The sequence below is a fragment of the Protopterus annectens genome, chromosome 3.part1 (genome assembly GCF_019279795.1).
Source record: "Protopterus annectens isolate FY-2018-M chromosome 3.part1, PAN1.0, whole genome shotgun sequence".
NCBI lineage: Eukaryota > Metazoa > Chordata > Ceratodontiformes > Protopteridae > Protopterus > Protopterus annectens.
Genome location: NC_056732.1, coordinates 113671940 through 113691065, shown reverse-complemented (window position 1 = coordinate 113691065; position 19126 = coordinate 113671940). Strand labels below are relative to the sequence as shown.

The 19126-nt window shown below is 37.1% G+C and overlaps 1 protein-coding gene across 1 annotated transcript in view; it reads right to left on the bottom strand.

Annotated features, from left to right (window-relative positions):
- The window catches only part of LOC122797638 (coiled-coil domain-containing protein 178-like), a 1250322-nt gene that overhangs the window by 1051564 nt on the left and 179632 nt on the right, over positions 1–19126 (bottom strand). Inside the window, exon 3 of the mRNA XM_044066183.1 lies at positions 12385–12483. Within this exon, the coding sequence (XP_043922118.1) occupies positions 12385–12483 (99 nt within the window). The remainder of the gene's footprint in view (positions 1–12384; positions 12484–19126) is intronic.

Genomic DNA, 19126 nt, shown 5'->3' with positions numbered 1-19126 from the left:
AACTCTTTATTAAAATGTTATCTTAATAAAAGAATGTGGGCCTTTTGATTTACAAAACCTTTTGAAGTTATTCCATTTATTGCATTTGTGGCATTGTTAACCAAAAGCTAAACATTTTTCCCTTTTAGATTCATGACTTCCACCACAATTACCCAGGCTTTGAGTTTGCTGACTCACTCTAGAATTTGCTAGGAAGTTCTGGGGTTTACCAGTGAGTGCTGAAGGGGCTACAGCTGCTATGTACTTGGGCATGTTTCTTTTAACTATGTGCTGCATACTATCAACATGAGCTTTATTCCTGTGCCTTCTGGAGCTGTTCTCATTTGGAAGCATGTTTGTGTGCTTTTCTGTGAGCTCATATATCTGACAAATCTCAATGGACTTATTCAAAGTTAAATCACTGTCACAAAGCAAAATCTTTCTCACAGCATCATCTTTTATACCACACACAAGACTATCCTTTATCAACTCATCCCTTAAGTCACAAAATCTACAGATTTTAGCTTTATTTCTCAGGTCAGTTATATATGCTGCAAAAGTAGATCAGTTATATATGCTGAAAAGGTTTCATCAGACTTTTGATCCATTGTATAAAATAAGTGCCTTTCCATTGTAACATTTGTTGACGGGGTTACATATTTCTCTAAATTTAAGTTTTAAGCACTCCAGGTCCTTCCTTGAGTCATCCTGTACAAGAATATGATGTTTTTCTCCCTCTCAGGTATTGATAGCAGGTGCATACACAAATGAATGTTCCCTTTCTATGGCTTCCGACCCAGCTAAATTAAGTAGAATAAATGCCTTTGTACCATCATCTTTATCAGAAAATGCAGCCTGTATGAAAATGTCATACTCTTGCTCAAACACTCTCCAGTTCTCAGCAATATTACTGTCAAAACAAGTGCATTGGATTTTCGAAATCCATCTGCCATATCCACACAGTATACACAAATACACTGAAAATACGGCCTTTATAATTATGTATGAACAAACTATTCTGTGAGCTTGTAATATCATTCAAATGCATAATAAACTCTTCAAAATACCGTACTTTGCGAAATATGATCTGTAATGATTGTATTCTGTGAAATATGCCCTGTAATAGCTGTATTCTGTGAAATAGCTTTACTGAACACTGCACTAACATGCAAACACTTTATACATTTCTGAAAACTATGATATCTTTGCTTAATACAAAAAATACATGCTTTGCGTAAATGCGATCGTTTCCCCTTATTTTATTCATTTTATGCAGTTTGGACTTTATTTCAAACATTTTCCATAGTAATTTGAATATTTTTATCAATATCATACATATCGTTTATGTGAATATTATTTAGAACATTCTGTATGCCTCGTTTCATATTTTATGAAAAAGAAATAGTGCTGCGAGTACACCAATAAGTACTGCCACCAATACGAGTGAATAATTCGAATAAAACAGTTCGGCTGTTGATACAAACTAACGGCTTTATTGATACAAACTAACGGCTTAAAACAACCAGGTACAAAAAAGAAAAAAGATAAAACTATATATTGACATGAGTTGAGCGCTTTCACCCAGTGTATCTGGGCTTCATCAGAACTAATTCCCTAGTTACATTGTAAGCTGTTTTATGCCTTTTTTGGTGCCAATCTGAAAATGGTACCAAGAAAGATTTTATTGATATATATTCATTTAACTCGTATTGGTGGCAGTACTTATTGGTGTACTTGCAGCGTTTTTTTCTGAGTTTCGTTTATTTGTATTCAGTTGAAAAAGAAATAGTGCTGAGCAAGTTTTAATATTTGAAATTCGTTTCTAACCTGTTTTGCGAAGTATGCTTATTTTAGGGATTATTCACTGCTGTATATATATTCCCCCAGTTCCAAGCAAGTGCCTTAAGCCATTTTAGCCATGCCACCTCTAACTTCATGCTTTTTAGACATGCTGCCTCTGACGCCATGTCCTTTGAGACATGCCACATCTGACACCATGTCACTCGTTCGTCTCTAACACATATGACAAGAAGGCTGGGGTTTTATTTTAGATGCTTTAATACATAGAAACACATCAGGATGGATAGCGGCATCATTAAATATGAACGAACTAGTTAACAGACAGACCTTACATACATACATCCTTACATCTCAACAGCTAAGTACAACATGGCAGTCTGGCTTGCATGTGCTCAGTATTTATACACTTGTGCGAGTGCTTGGATAGCTTCTTAAAGGTACATATACACACACACTGATCTACAAGAATGATTAAGAGTGTATGGTGGAATCCATTGAAAATGACGAAGGAATTCCCACTAACAGATGTAACATTTTGGATTGATTTTCAAAACCTAACTGTCTGAAGTTATCTGGTGCCACACAGGGAAATGAAGACCTAAATTCTTGAATAGATTTACAGGATTGACAGGATGGGGAAGGAGAAAATCCCAAATAGACATACAATCAGCATGATCTGCTACTTTGTCCTTGGTTCTCAGTAGGTCCTCCTTTTTCCTTGACACTCCTTGTCACTGTTCTTGTTAAATTTTCTTTGCTTGAGCCTCTCTGGGAAAGCTTGTTCTGCTTCCTGAAAGAGGAACTTGAACTGGAAGAAAATTTTCAGTTATTTGTTGGAAAGAAAGGTTGAAAAATCTGGGTAACTCCTGAATATTCCCCTTGTATCAAATCCGTTGAGGGTCTCCTTAGAGGAAGAACCAAATAACACTTCTTTATGTAGGGGAGCAAAGAAATTTTGGTTTTAACATCCTTCAGTAAATTCTGAGACTGTAACCAAGGAAACCTACTCATGACACTGCCAGTAGCAACAGTTCTGGAAATAACATCGGCAGTATCATTCACATATTTCAAAGAATGTTTTATTATCTGAGACATAGCAGATGCCACAGAAAACATAGAAGATTTAGTGTATGAAGGGAGATCAGCAAATAAATTCCTTAAGTTATCATAAGAAGCCAGCAAAAATCTACATGACAATTCACAATTCTTAACGCCAGTGTGGAAGAAGAAGAAGACACTTTTGTTATCAATGTTATTCAAAATGTTTGCTATTTTGAAAGAAGGGGTAAGGCTGGCTTGTTAAAAGAAGATTAGTACAAGCTGACATTGATAAGGAAATTACTGCAGGATATGCTCTAGAGTGAGAAAAAAGAACTTATGGGACTGGGTTACTTTATACAATTTACTAACTTTTTAGATGTTTGACTGCCAGGAAAAGTGCAAGCTGGCAAAAAAGCATTCTCTAAGATGGCAAAACAGGAAGTTCTGGTGCAGATTCAGGAAAATCTACATGAAATAAACAATACTGTCGTTGTTAAGATTCAGACGTCTTTTTGTTCCCAATCTTGGGAGAATTCAGTGAATGCTCCCAGTTTGCAATCATCCCCAAACTTGGTTAGCCAGAGGTCTCTGACACTGGTTTAACATCTGAGAAGCAGATGCCAAAGAAGTGTAAGCCTAGCACAGAGCCCTGGGGGACTCTGCTGGTGACTGAATTCTTTATGGAGGTGGCCTCACTGATTCAGACTACTGCAGTTCTATCAGTGAGCTAGCTAACTATCCAGTGGGTTATAAAGGGATTTATACCTCCTTCCATAGGTTTGTTGACAATGCCTAAGTGGGGCATTATATCAAATGCTTTAGCCAGATCTAGGTAGACAGTATGCACAGTTTTCCCCTCATCCATTGCCTTAGAGACCTTTACAAATAGGTCCACCAGATTCAGTAAGCATGACCTATCTTTCAAAAAGCCAACCTGGGATTGATCCAATGTCTGGAGGTCTCCTGTGCCTTTGTTAATAATTTCCATGATAATTCTTTCCATGGCTTTGCAAATAAGATTAGTCAGAATAATGGGTCTGTAGTTTCTTGGATTTGTTGAAGATCTTCCATTATGAAGAAGGTGACCATTGCAGTATTACATTCACTTGGCACAAAACCTGTTTAAAAACTGTAGTTAAATAATGACCCCAGTGTTCCTAATAAGTGGGTCTATATTAGGTGATTGAAACTTTAGGTAATCGAATACCTAAAGATCGACACCTAAACAGCAAAAGCTGTAAATATCGAATGGCCACTTCCATGAATTCTTTCGTAGGGAAAGAATTTGCTTGGCCATTATTGGGTTCCACCCTTTTTTCCCACTGTAGAGTGATCTCAGTCGGTATATTTAGTTAGGGGAGTGTGGGGGGCACAGCCCCCCCACTCGAATAGGGTTTGAAATTTTTATTTTCTCCTGCCAAGCAAATTCTTTCCCTATAAAAGAATTCACGGAAGTGGCCATTCGATGTTTACAGCTTCTGCTGTTTAGGTGTCGAGCTTTAGGAATTCGATTACCTAAAGCTTTGACTTTATAATATAGACCCTAATAAGTCATATTTTAGACTGTTCAGAAGACATCCTGGGATGCTATAGAGGCCCAGTGCGGCTGTATTCTTGCTTTTAGCGAGTACAGCCAGTATATGCTTCCTAGTTATACTTGAAGGTGTTATGTTTGAAAGTATTTTTGGGGGGTGGTTGGGGTGAGTAGTGGTGGAGTTGGAAATTAATTTGTCCACTAACAGATTTGCTATATAGCAAGGCTCTGTGAATGTGGCACCATTAACCAGCAGTTGGCACATTGCTGTATGTTGACCATGAAGTTTCTGACATAGCTGAAGAAGGACTTATGGTTATCTTTCACCTGGGAGGCTATCTTAACCTCAAAATTGGCTTTGTTTGACCTAATTAGCCCTTGGTTGCCTATTTCGTTTGATGAAAAAGCTTTTATCTTTATGGGAATTACTCTTCCTGATTTCCATAATCTTTTCGCTTTCATTGTATATCCTGTTTAATTCAGGATGCCATCAGGGTGGTTTGTATCTGGAGCTAGCCATCGGCTTACCTCTGGTAGGTACAGCAGCCTCTATGCAGCCACTGACATGGTTGTACAACGTTTTTGAGAGCAATTCAGTATGGGCTGCTGTGTTCTCAGGGTTTGTAGGGGCACTGAATTTTCACAAGCTATCACTTATTTAAAAGGCAATTTGCCTTGGAATAGTTCTTAATTGTTACTGGTTTTAATTAATTTGATTTTAAAGGAGACAGCTTTATGGTCTGACCATACCAGTGAGGATGAGACATTGAGGGGTGGGCAGCTTTCTACCATATTTGTGAGCACAACCTCCAGTATGTTGGAACCTCTAGTGGGCGTAATCACTATTTTATCAAGAGTATTTGTATTAATGAAGTCCAGGAATCTCTGTGCCTGTAGATTTGAGGCCATGTAGGTTTTGCATTCTACAGAAGGCAATTAAAGTTTCCATGAGAAGAGCAGAGTAGGACATGGTATGGAATTTTATCTATGGTGATCTGCACATGAAGGAACTCCAGCACATCATCTTGTTTGACAACCCTAAAGGTATGTTTTCTACTGATTTATATTGAGAGATCTCTACCTTTAGCCCTGCAGCTACTGGTCTAAAAGCATGGAAGGCAGCGAAACCTTGCACTGCACCTATAAACCATGTCTCGGTAACTGCACAGATGTCTAAATTCTGAAGTGTGAGAAGGGCTTCCAGGAAGTGACATTTTTTATTTAGGCTTTTCGCTTTGAGTAGTAACACCTTGAGGTTCATTTGAGTTGATTTTGCTATTTTGGTAGGTTTGCCATTGCCTAAAATATGCACTATGAGGTGGATAAAGTTTTAGCCAGTATCTGAAAGCCTAGAGGAAAAAGGTACAGACCATTCTTGGCAAAGCAATGTGGTCTATTAACCATGTCTTCCCAAGCTGACAAATACTGGATCCCCTTAGAATGACACCAGAAATACAGCCAGTTAATGAAAATAATATTTTTTACTCATATTGTGGCATCATTGGTGAAGGTAGTATGCTTTTCAATGCTAGACTCATACCACCCTATGACACAGACTGTGAAGGCTTCATAATATCTCTCTTCATATAGTCCAGGGAAGTACATCTCAGATAATTTACACCTAAATAGTCTATGATGGAATCATACTGGTACCTGTGGCGTAATGACTTGAGTGTGTGCATGATTTGGCAGATCCTGGCTCCAGATAAGCAACTAGCAGTAATCTTCTCCTTGCTCAACCTAATTAGAGGGGCATCAGTATCTTACAATGGAGTTCCCTATGATGAGAATTCTGGTAAGTGTGTTTGCTTGCATTAGGGCTTACTGTTTGGAGCTTCACTGAGAGTGACAGTATGTGTGGTGTTATGTGTTATTTTTTGTGAGTGCCTTGGGCTTGCTGTGGCATAGCTTTGATGACAGGTGGTCCAGGCAATCTTTGTTCTTCAGGAAAATTGCTTTTCAGTGCCTCAGCCTTAAACTATATGTGTGTGTGTGTGTGTGTGTGTGTGTGTGTGTGTGTGTGTGTGTGTGTGTGTGTGTGTGTGTGTGTGTGTTATATGCAATGCGAGGTGGGTGTTGTATGTTTGGTGGCGACCTGATGTGCACTTGTATGTGAGAGTTTAGCCTCCAGTGTTATAGTATAAGCACACCTCTCACATAATGTGACTGCTTCTTTAAGGATTAAGTGTTTGCCAATGCCCATATCCACCAAGCTGGCCACAGAGAAGTTAGGAAATTGCAAATCCGTACTGTTTAGTCCTTTGATTGGTGAGCTACAAGAGGGTGGTATAATGGGGTTGGAAGGCTATTAAGGGTGTCTTGTTGGGGTAGATTATGCTTAACAGTACTAAATTCTACTCACTTTAATGTTTATACAATACTGAATTCTGCTAAATCTGTAGGTATTGCCACTCAACGCCCAAGTAGCTGCTCTAAGCCATTTGGTGGGCATATTTTTTCTCTATATTGCTGTTTTACAGGGTACCGTTTTATGGACTGTTCTACAGAGAAAATTTGCTTTCCAGGTGTTTGCTACTGTACAGGGCACTACTAACCCACACAAACGTGCAAAATTTATAGCAGCATAGAAAACACAGAAAACTAACTACTGATCTCTTTGGCTGATAAAATGACTACACTACGAGTCCTATGTATTTCTCATTTCAGATAGACAAGGCAAACATCTCTCGCCACAAGATAAATAAACCCAATACTCCTAATGCAAAAACATAGTAGAAGAGACCCACAAGCACAATATTACCACAAACCAATTAAAGAAGGAAATCCCTTTCTGACAACAACTTCAAGACAGTCTTACAGCATTAACAGTGAGAGGAAGAGCAATTTTTTGGACAAAAATATAGGTGAAAAGCACACATAAAAGCAGGAAACAATAGCAACATAAAAGCAGAAAGCAGTAGCAATCACTCAAAATAACTTAAGCAAGATCAATTTATCAATTAAAGGTACTTAACTTTGCTTGGAAGGCACTGGTACAAGTAAAACACTTCTGGAATGCAGGCTAAGACTCTACAAGCTTTGCTGAGCTCAAAAACTAAGTAGGAGACTATATGTAGTAAAGGAGGTTTACACAAGAGCAATACTGGTTTGCTGAGTGGGCACCCAGTATCATAGATCTAAGGAAAAAAGTGGGTGGGAATAGTACATGAATAGCAATGAAAGATGGGAGGGAGTTTACCATAAAGGGTGAAGTCCGGAGACATAGCCTTATAAAACCACCAAGCAAAAGGGTGATAAGTTTGGAAGGCTAGCTAGAGAGATGACAAATCAAATAAAGCCAATATTAGAGCGCTTTCAGAAACATTAGCTTAATGTGTTAGTGCGGAATAGGGTAGACACAGAATGCAACTTTAAGCAAGTAAATGATAAGCAGAATATAAAAGCACTGAAGCACAAACTGGAGCAAGCTAATTCTCTCACTATTGAACTTCTGCTACAGTTTAAGGCACCATATTATGCAGAAATTTGTCAGTAAGCCTTTATGGGAAAAATGCAGTAATAAATGTCTAATTCTCAAATCTGGCAATAATACACAGTCATACCACTACTGTGAATTAAACTAAAAGACTACAGCTCAACAGTGTTTAAAATACAAACAGATAGCTTTTACAAGTAATTTTATTTGTGGAAATAGTAGTATAGAATACTGCAGAAACACATTCTTCCCACAACTACAAACCTGCAAATTGAAATACAAGACTAAGGTCCCAGAATAAACTGAAAAATGCAAACAGATAATTTTTGGAGTAAACATACAAAAAGGCAGAAAAGTGCAAATAAGTATCACCAAACAAGTCAGTATAAGAGCAACTTAAATATTTCAGAAGAAGTAAAATAATTCTCTTTCCTTTTTGTTGAAAAGTTAGTTACTCACAGTTCCACACTTCGCCAAGTCTTGGATAAAAGACCTTGGGTAGAGGTAGCTCTGTGCTGGAAATATCAGGCTAGCTAGAGAGACATCCAATCAAATAAAGCCAATATTGGAATTCTTTTAGAAACTTTAGCTTAATGTGTTAGTGGGTAATGGAGTTAGGGAAGGCAAATGCTAAAGCAAGGAAGAAGCTGGATTAAAGACCAAAGTCTCCTGGCAACTTTTTTCTTCTTCTTTCATTTTAGGGAAGGATCTATAGTTTTAGAGGGATCCTGGTCCATGTCCTAGCCATGAAAGGAGTTGCATATGCAGACAGCAGAGCCAAGAAATGTCAATGATACCTTCTGAAGCAAAATGTAGTTACTGAGGTAAAAGGTTTTAGTGAGGAACACCAAATACATGTACCCTAACCCCTCATAATAAGATAAATCAAAAGCAGTACACTTTCCCTCACAAAAAAAAAAAAAAAAAAACTACACATGACCAAAAACTTCAGGGAATCCCAGATGGAGTCAGGACTGGCTTACAGCTGAGAACAGAGTCTGATAAGCAGTAGAGTAGTGGAGAAGTGTTGTTCACAGTTTCTAACACTGAAAATAAAAGTTCTAGTGGAAAAAAGTATCATCGACCACCCTAGCAACTAAAGCATAAGTTCAATAGAAAACTTCTGAAGTAAAATATATTTTTTAGAAGAATAATATAGTTTCACAAAGAAATTCTCTCAGAGATGTCCAACAATAAAACCTAAACTCTGAGGTAATCTTTCTTGTAACAAGTCCTAAGTGGCCTAAAATACTTTTAAAGTGAACAATTAAAATAACTGTGTGAAAGGTAATCAGGTGTATAAAGTGTGATATAAGTGTAAATATAATGAATGTATAAATAATGAAAGAAAGATAGAAAAGTGTTAATACAATAAAGCAACCCCAATGAGGAGCTTATCTGCCTAGCTTAGATGGAGTGCTAGCTGAGCATTAATCTCAAGAAGACTGCTGTGGAGTGCACTCCGTGGTAGCAAGAAAATTCCAAGCTACCAGTATGCATACGGTGCGCAATGTAAAACCAGTGGCTAGGGCAATGAGATGGAATCCTTAAGCTTGGGAAGCAAGCTGGCTGGTCCGTCCTTTCCTTGGTAGGATGTTCTATACTGGTTGAAACTACTGTAGCAGTGATCCAATAATGAAAATCTTTAAAAAATCATCTTATTTAAATATATTTTAACAAAATATATGCTTTTATTTTCAGTATATGGAACCAGTAGTCCAACACACACATTATCCTCTCATAATGGCAAATCACAGAATGAGGAAGGCAAATCTGGAAATGTCAACTTTGTATCCAGTGGAGAAATTTGCTAAGATTTCCAGATTTTGATGGCAGACTATTAAAAAGGAAATATACCATTCTTAAAAAAAACAAAGCTTATTTAACATGGCCTCTGATAAGTGCAACAAACTACAAAACTCACTCTGCTATGTCTCTTATTGATACTCAGCTGTTAATTACCATTTTTTTATGAAAATGTGTTTGTATTCATTCTGAAACTACTTAGTTCTTTTATGTGTTTGGCTTTCTCAATAATAAATGGTGACAGTATTGTATGCTACTTTCTTTTTCCTGCTGCAAGGCTGAATATGGTGCAATTAGAAAGCATCTGCAAATGTAAGCATCTAGTAAACTTTGATAATAAACAGGATACAATTTCTCAGGGTAAATGTTCCACCACCAGTAATAAATAGTCCACAAAAGCCAACAATGTATAAGGCAGTCAACCAACCATGCAGCAAGGAGTGCATAAAATATTTATTTTATAATGTAGGTTAAAATGGTAAGTGCTTTCGCTAATAAGCTTCTTCAGACCAGCAAAACACTGACACTCGACAAGGTATCTGCTTAAATATCTAACACATCCAATCATCCTCAACAATCACTTAAAGATTTAAAGTGAAAACAGCCTACATATAACACTTAGTATATAAGAACAGTATAGTATGTTCAGTATAAAAACAACAATAAAAATACTTAACTTCCTACCTAAAAACTTTTCTATATAATATATAGAAAAAAACTAACATAACATTATTAGTACATTTAACATGAAAATCCTAATACTAGCTGTAATAAGTCTAAGAATACAACATACTGAAGTCTAATTTCACACTATAATTACTGAAAAGATCGGCCTAAAAAATATTATTAATTAGTACAATTTTAATCATAACAATAAGAATTGTCATTATACCTATAACCTAAAGCATATTGTTCTACACAAAATACAACAAAAGGGACAATAAACTATAAGACTATGTTTAATAAAATATATATTATAGTATCAGACAGAACATATGTGTTATACTACCTGAGTCCCTATTTGCTTTTTCTCTTATATAGTATACTTAACTATAAACGATCAAAAGGACTACTTCACCCCGAAGTCTCCTAGATTTGAGCAAGGGTTTTAAAGAGGCCCACTGATTTAATCCTTTCCCTCTGTCTGCTCGAAGTCTCAATATCCATTTTATCTCCCTATTCTCAGTGAGGTTCCTGATATCTCCTTCACGAGGACTAGGTTCAATAATGTCTACCGCCATAAATTTGAACATGTGTTCATTCCCTTCAGATATGACATATTTAGATAGTGCATTATGTATAGATTTTACTGTTACATTGTAAATATGTTCTCTGATTCTATCTTTTAGGGGGCTATCAATTTTTCCAATACAGAACGAACAAGATAATGCACATCAAGCTAAATATACCACAAGCTGTGTTTGACAATTCGCTTGGACATCAAATTCAAACATTTGATTGGTTTCTGGATGAATAAAACTATCTGTGTCTATATAACTACACAAATTACAACTGCTACAAGGATAGGTGCCTTTACAGTCTCCATTCAAACTGTCAAATTTCATCTTAGGATGGCATAACAGCTTTTTTAAATTAATTTTATTTTTGTATCTAAATCTGTGTTCATTTCCCAGTATTTCTTTAACTAAGGAATATACCATTAAAACCCCCCAATTTCTTTTGATAATGTTCTTAATTTACTCATTATCTGATGTCTAAAACATGGGAATCTTTATTATTCTTTTTCGTCCATCTTCACCTAGATCATGAGTCTCACTAGAAGACTGATTGATATGAATAATATGGTTGTGCTTTTTCATTCCATAGGTCATGTAAATCATGAAACCCTCTCTTGATTTCATTCAACTGATAATCTCTTTCGGGTTTATATCACATGATGGAAATGCAACAACATCGAACACTATAACATCGAACTTATAACCGCGAAAACTGAAAACTCTGAAAGCTGAGAACAACAATTTTTTTTCCCTGGGAAAAAAATTGCTGTTCCAGCACAAAACACAAAACACACAAACACTACTAACTATGTCTAATGGGGGGGGGGTCTTCACCCCCCCACCCCCCTTCTTAAATATACCAACTCTGAGATCGTACCACAGTGGAGGAAATACCGAAGCCATGGAAACGGCCCACCAAATTCTTTCCCTGGGAAAGAATTCGATGTTCCGCGGCTTCGCTGTTCTCAGTCTTCGAGGTTTTGGGTTCGATATCATAGCAGTCGAGGTTTTGCAACTTCGATGTTATGATACAGACCTCCTCTCTCAAATAGTCTTCTCTCTAGAGAGAGTAACTCAGACCCTTCATCTGAAGCGTTTAGTCTTGACACCCCCATCCCTTGGCCTTTTATTACATTCTTAAATACATACTGGGGATGCATAATGTGTCTATGGAATAGTGCATTCTTATAACACTTCTTTCTATTGACTCCTGTATTAATAAGCCCACTGTCTAATCTCTGAACATATACATCCAAATATTCTATCCTATGCCTAGATGAATTAATGGCACACTTTCTCTACTTGATGGTACACTTTGAACACAAATGAAAGAATTTCTATTTGCTAGTACTGGATATTATATTTAACAAACCACATAAAACTGTTAGCATAACTATGACATCATAAGTAAAATAAGTGAAACCATGGTGTTTTTAATGATAAACATTTATTATCTATTTCTTCAATCTTTAACAAATCCCTTTCCTAATTCTGGTCTTCAGAAACTTGGTAGTAACACATTTTTTTTTTCTCATAAAGGAATCACTCACGTATAAATGCATTCTGTTCTTTGGCTGCAGGAAAGGCCACAGATCCTCCATCGTCTGCTACAGCAGGGCATTCAGCTTGAAACTTGACTGTTTCAGTTCCTAAAATATGTATAAAAATTATTATTAAGTTGTATAGTGTTTTGGAGTGTTTAACCCAGTTTCTACAAAAAGCATTTACTAAAAGTCATAAGATAATAAATGTGTAGGCATGCAACAAAAATGTGACTGTGGTACTGCTATAAAGGACATTTAGAGCAAAACTAGAGAGTTCTACTGTATTGTCTCAAAAAATGAAATGATCATCATATTAATTTTGTCAATATGAATAATTATATCCCAATTTACACTGTGTAAATAATTGTTTCATTTAACTTTATAACATAGCTAAATTAAGTGTTCTAACCAGGCAATAGAAAATTGAAAATAGAAAATCACCGAAAGTGTGATGAGACCTTGGGACAAAGGTGGACAATAGTCTCTCCTTTGATAATCACATCGCCACAGTAGTCAGGAAATCCTTTTACGTGGCACACCTCATCACAAAAGGTTTCTCATCCAGGAAAAAAGAGGTCATTGTTCCCCTCTACTCATCACTCATTAGACCCATTATAGAATACAAGGCCCCTTTTGGTATGTACCTCACAAGACATCTACAACAACTGGAAAGGGCACAGAAAGAGGATTACCGGCCTCAAACAGATGCCCTACGCAGACCGTCTCAAAAAACTCCAGCTTTACTCTGTTGCATATCGCCTACTCAGAGGTGATCTCTGCCTAACATACAAAGCTATGTCAAACTCAGAGCTGTTGGACATGCTCCACATAAAGAAATCCCAATCCCTCCGAGCTACATGCTCTAGGGACCTAAACCTTGTTACCACAATAAACAGACCATGCTGAAGGGATAGATTCCTGTCTCAGAGACTTCCCATACTCTGGAACAAACTACCTATCTATATCAAACAAACCTCATTAGCACTCTTCAAGAAAAATCTTGATGATTGGATGGGAGATAGGAAATTCACCCCGGGGATCACTTCTGTGGCTCTGCTTGACAGGGGCAAAGGAAAATAGTTTTCTTGGGTGGCAAAAGCCAGGGTACCATTTGGCTAGGCTTATATAGGCCCTAGGGCCAATAGCCTAGTACCTACCTATGAACCTATAGGTATTTCTTATAAATGACAATTCTCTTAAATTTTGTTGTTTAAAGCACTCAATCACTGGACAATTTACTTCAGTTCAACCCTGTTTTGAACTGAAATAAATTTTATAAACATGAAGACAAATGCATTTTTGTCTGACTTTGCAAAAACAGACCTGGAAATTGAAGCAGAATAGAGCCTGAACTTCATCTAGACACTCGGGTTTGGTGCCAACACAAACCAGTTCTGTAATACCTGTACTAGAATATGTGCTATTCTCCAGCACCTTATGCTGAAACAGAAGGAGAATATGTTGCATAAAGTGCAGCACAAGTACACAATGTATGTTATCAGTATTAAAGACCTATATTACAAGGGAGACTGAAAAAACAGAATTATTTTGCTTGACCAAGATGAAGTATAAGCATTGACCTTATTCAATCATTTAAATGCCTTCACAATTAAAACATTTTTAATTAGATTTTCAAAAATGATCAGATAACAAAAACTGAAACATTGACTTGTCCATATTTTTTACTTATTTGTTAATCTGGTCACTGAAACAGATTTTAAGTCACTAACCAGGCCAGTGGCAGACAGAAAATACAGTTTACAGCAACTGCTTAAGATACACATATAGGTGCTGTGTAAGACACATTATATATTATTTGTGCAAAATATGTAATAAGCAGGGTCTACTAATAGTCATCAAAATTGATAAAACATTAGAAAATTGATTGCATCCAACCAAACCATTCAGTCAATGAAAGGGCATATCACTGTTGTACAAATCAGTGACAAAATAAACACTGGGTTGGGAGGGTGGCCTAATGGTTAAGGTGTTTGTCTTACAAACACAAGGTACAGGGTTTGAGTCTCACAAGCGATAATTGGCTAAGCTTAAAATGGCTCGCAAGAGCAGTTAGCTTAGTACTAATCTATGAACCTATGAACCTATGAACAATGGAAAAGTTCAGTGGTATGGAAGATATAGGGAATTTGCCCCCACTACATGCACACACACACAAATTCTGAATGTAACATATTAGTATACGTAGCAAAGTACAGTACAAACATAAAATGTGTCCAGATTTGCCATACTACTATTTGCAGTTCACTTCTGGTAACTTGCTGATTTGGCCACTTCTATATTTAAATGGACATGAGATTGTTATTTTTGCTTTTTTTAGGTCTCATGGGCATTACAATAGCAACCTGTAGTAAATGCAATCATTTAAAAAGTGGCGCACGTACCTCTCAATGTCTTTACACAAGAAGTATGGATAAAGACAAAAATAATGGGGAAACAAGATGCAAAATAAGGGACATTTTTGAAATATTATTCTAATTCACTTAAAAAAGTTAACAGAACAAATTTTCCATTAACATGTTTTCTGATAAATAAGAAGTAAGAAAGTCTAGTGTCTGGTGTTACCATAGGTGCCTGAAGCTGTTGAAGACTGGGGGGCGGAGGGTAACAGGGGCACTTAGTCATCTAAAAGGGGTAATTTTTTTAAAACTATTTACTACCACAACATAGGTTCACTTGGAGGACATTTTAAGCTTAGCCAATTCCCTTTTAGTGCTTGAGTTAACATTTTCTAATTTGTCTTAGCTATCCCATGGTTGATAATTGTATATTAGCCCTAGTGAGAACAACTGTGATCATACCATAGATAATTTGAGGGGACCCATGTAAGGGATGCAGCATTTAGGAACTGCCTCTATCCATTAGTGGCATGAGGGGAAATCTTGGAGTACATTTTCTATTACTCATCCTTAGATCCAAGTTGCATTTGAATATGGACGGATGAGCTTTGTTTTATTTTTATGGATAGTCTGTTCTGGAACAGTGGTAGCCTCTGTGATATATATCCATCTCTCCACAACATTCAGTTTAGATGCCTGAACTGAGTATTTCTGATGCCATTTGACTTGCTGATGTTCCGTAGGTCCATCTGTATTAGGTCGTAGGATGCCTTGTATGGCAGACATGTCACCTCTAAGCACTCTGTAGGATACTGAGTATAGTAATAAATCTTTGAGGTGGTCCATGCAAGACCTATTGTTTAGGACTTGTATCCTTTAAGTAAGGTATCTCTGAAGGTATTCCAGTTGTTGCATGGGGATGGACAGATACATGCCAAAGTAGGCATTATACAAAATGATTGACATAATGAGAGCTTTGAAAGGGGGACAACAACATCTCTAGATCTAGTCACAATCAATTTGTTTTTAAGCTGTGCAGTACAGAAAGGCTTTCTTATGTTGGTCAAAAGTTAGGTCGCTGTACACACACATTCCCAAATGCCAAACAACTGGATCAGTTCTCAGAGGACATTGTCATGATTTTGACACCAGTTATTATTTGGGACAAACCTTCCTGCATGATGGTTAAGTCATTTGGGGATTCAATAACTGCTCCTAGCTTGCAGTCATCTCAAACTTAGCTAGCCAAACTCTTTGGTATTTCCTTTTACTCTTGAAATGTATATGCCAAACAGAAAAAGTCTCAGCACCGAACCCTGGGGACTCCATTGGTGACTGGTCTCTTCCTCTATTTTGATCTCCTGCATCATGTGAGCCAAGTTAGCAATGCAGCCGGTGATGCAAGTGTTTGCTCCTACATTATTCATCTTTTGTACTACACCTGAGTAGGGGATTGTGTCAAAAGGCTTGGCCAGGTCAAGGTAATGTGGGGTGAACTGTTTTACTTTCATCCATTGATTTGGTAAGAAGAGTAAAGCTTAAAATTTGCCCATGATTTTGAGCCTTTCACACTTTCCTCTGGGCTGTTTTCAAACACATTTTTAGGGCCATGCATACATGTATGCATTCCTTGATTCACCTTCCTGATTGTATTAAATTATATTCCTTGTATAATAAAGCACCAGTTGTTAGAATGTGTTTTAAATCTGTAGTTTTGAACAGTCTTCCAGTAAGCAATGAAACAAAATGCATGACCCAATAATGACAAAACTACCCATTTCAGACAATTTCAACCATAAAAGGCCACTCAAACGTCTGTCATTACTCATTACAATCCACCAATATCAGTAAATATGCAAAATGTCTGCAGAGGTAAGTCATCTAAATAATTCCACATTTAAGGGATCTCTAACTAATGAAGAGGTTGCTACTAGGAAACAACTCTATATATCATTGTTTCATCTATAAATAAACTGGCTGTTGCCCTTGAAGAATAAATTGCCTATGTTATATTAAAAAAATGATAAGCTAATAATATTGCAAGAAGGAATGGATGGCAAACTCATAACAGGTTCATAGTTACTAGGTAACTCCTCCAAAGGAGGACAGTCACAAGACTGTAGCATCCACTCCCTTTAAAATACAACATAGTACAGTATCAGCAATCCATCTGCATACTGTGGGAGTAGAACCCACAGCCTTTTGCATCAACAGTAAGGCTGCTTCCTGTTGTACTACTAACAATGCAAATGGTCTTGGAATAAGCATAGTTAAACTTATCTTCACCTGAAGCTCTCAGCTCCTTGTAAATTGTATTTATTTAACATGAAAGTCTGACTTGGAAGAAAGCCAATTTTCAAAAGGGGGCAGAGGCCCAGGAAGAAATGCTTCAGATGCATGTCTTTGTAACGTGGGAGAAACTCTACACAAATGCAGAAAGAACATAGACTCTACACCAAAAGCACCCCAACCAAGGATCAAACCACATAACCTCTTGCTAGAGGGCAACAACACTACCACTGCACCATCCACTTGACACAACTACAGCTCCCAATTTCACAGCATAAGACATCTGGAAAAAGCCAAAATTTATTGTGGAGGGAGAGGGCAAAGGGCCAAAATCAGGGACACATTTTAAATGTTGCTTGTATAATCTTAGAAAGTTGCTAAAATAGTGTTTTGTGTTACCGTGTGTATCCAAAAAAAAAACAGATGGTAAGACTGAAACTTAAAGGGCTATCATTATGATTTGCCAGGAAAAGGGCTATCATTATTTGCCAGAAAACCACAAATCTTAAGAGGAACAGACAAGTATGATCTAAACTCCTTGAATTACATGTGGTGGTGTGGGTAGAAAATGCAGGACCCTATACCTAAAGTACAGGGTTTGAGTCCAAGTACTTCTATCCACCAAGTTTCAAGTACAAAAATTTAGAGGAAGAAAGCTTTAATGATTTTTAAATCTTAACATTTTTGAAATGGTGAAGATAAAGTAAAACAGATATTATTGTGATGATTAATAATGTTCACACTGCATTAATACAAAGACTGAGGTTAAGAACAACTGAGAATTAAAAGTGTGCATGCCTTGTTTTCAGTTGGGCCGCTTGTTTTTTTTTTTTGTTTTGTTTTTTTTCAGGAGGTGCTACATTTTAGCCTCATGTCAGGTAGATGCCTTCTCTAAAAAAGAAAGAAGGAATATAACCTTAAAAAGGTAAAACTAAAAGAAGTAGTTCAAATTCCTTCAACAACGTCTGACAGGCATTATTTTGTTTCTTTCTAGTCTACTGAAAAATAATGTAATGGCTCTCCTTTTTATACCATGGCATGCATCTAATGATTTATCTACATTTATGCTGCTTGCTATAAATAATAGCATTGTTAGTTTATAACTTTTCTGTTATTCCCTACAAGTCGCTCCACAATACTGTTAGAAAATGCAACAATAGACAGTCCTTTTTTATATTCATTTGTCACTACTGTTATATTCTTCTTAATATTCAAGCCCTCCAACACAGAAATACCTCCCCAGATACACACACACACACAGACACACACACACACACACACACACACATACACACACACACACAAACACACACACCCCGGAGCTCTACAGCTTACACAAAAAAACGGAGCTCTACAGCTTACATAAACAATGGAGTTTGGAGCTCTACAGCTTACATAAACAACGGAGCTCTACAGCTTACACAAACAATGGAGCTCTAGAGCTTACACAGACAATGGAGCTCTACAGCTTACATAAACAACAGAGCTCGGAGCTCTACAGTCAGCATACATAAACAATGGAGCAATACAGCTTACAGAAACACAACGGAGCTCTACAGCTTACATAAACAACGGAGCTCTACAGCTTACATAATGGAGCTCTACAGCTTACATAAACAACAGAGCTCAGAGCTCTACAGTTTACATAAACAACGGAGCACTACAACTTACAGAAACACAACAGAGCTCTACAGCGTACATAAACAACGGAGCTCTACTTCACACTTCAAACAGAGCTAGCAGAAACGGAGTTAACACTTACTTCATAGAAGTGGAGCCTTATCAGCTAAAGCCATTATCCTAACTTCTTGTAGCAGCTTTCCGCGCACTTATGTGTTTAAATTAGTGTGCGAAGTGCGCATGAGTCCTACAGGTCTTGCAGCTGTAAAAGTGGGGGGGGTGCTCCCTCCCCCTCGTCCTATGGTTCCAGCGCCTATGGGTGTTTCTGACTGGGTGAAATTCTCACTTATTTACCAGAAAATCAAAAACTGTACCAGAGAAAAGGCAAAATATAAGGTAAAATCAAGGAGAGTTGTGAGTTATTGTAGAAGTGAATTAGAATAATGATTGACTTTAACAACTGGCTTAGTTTCTAGTGTCAT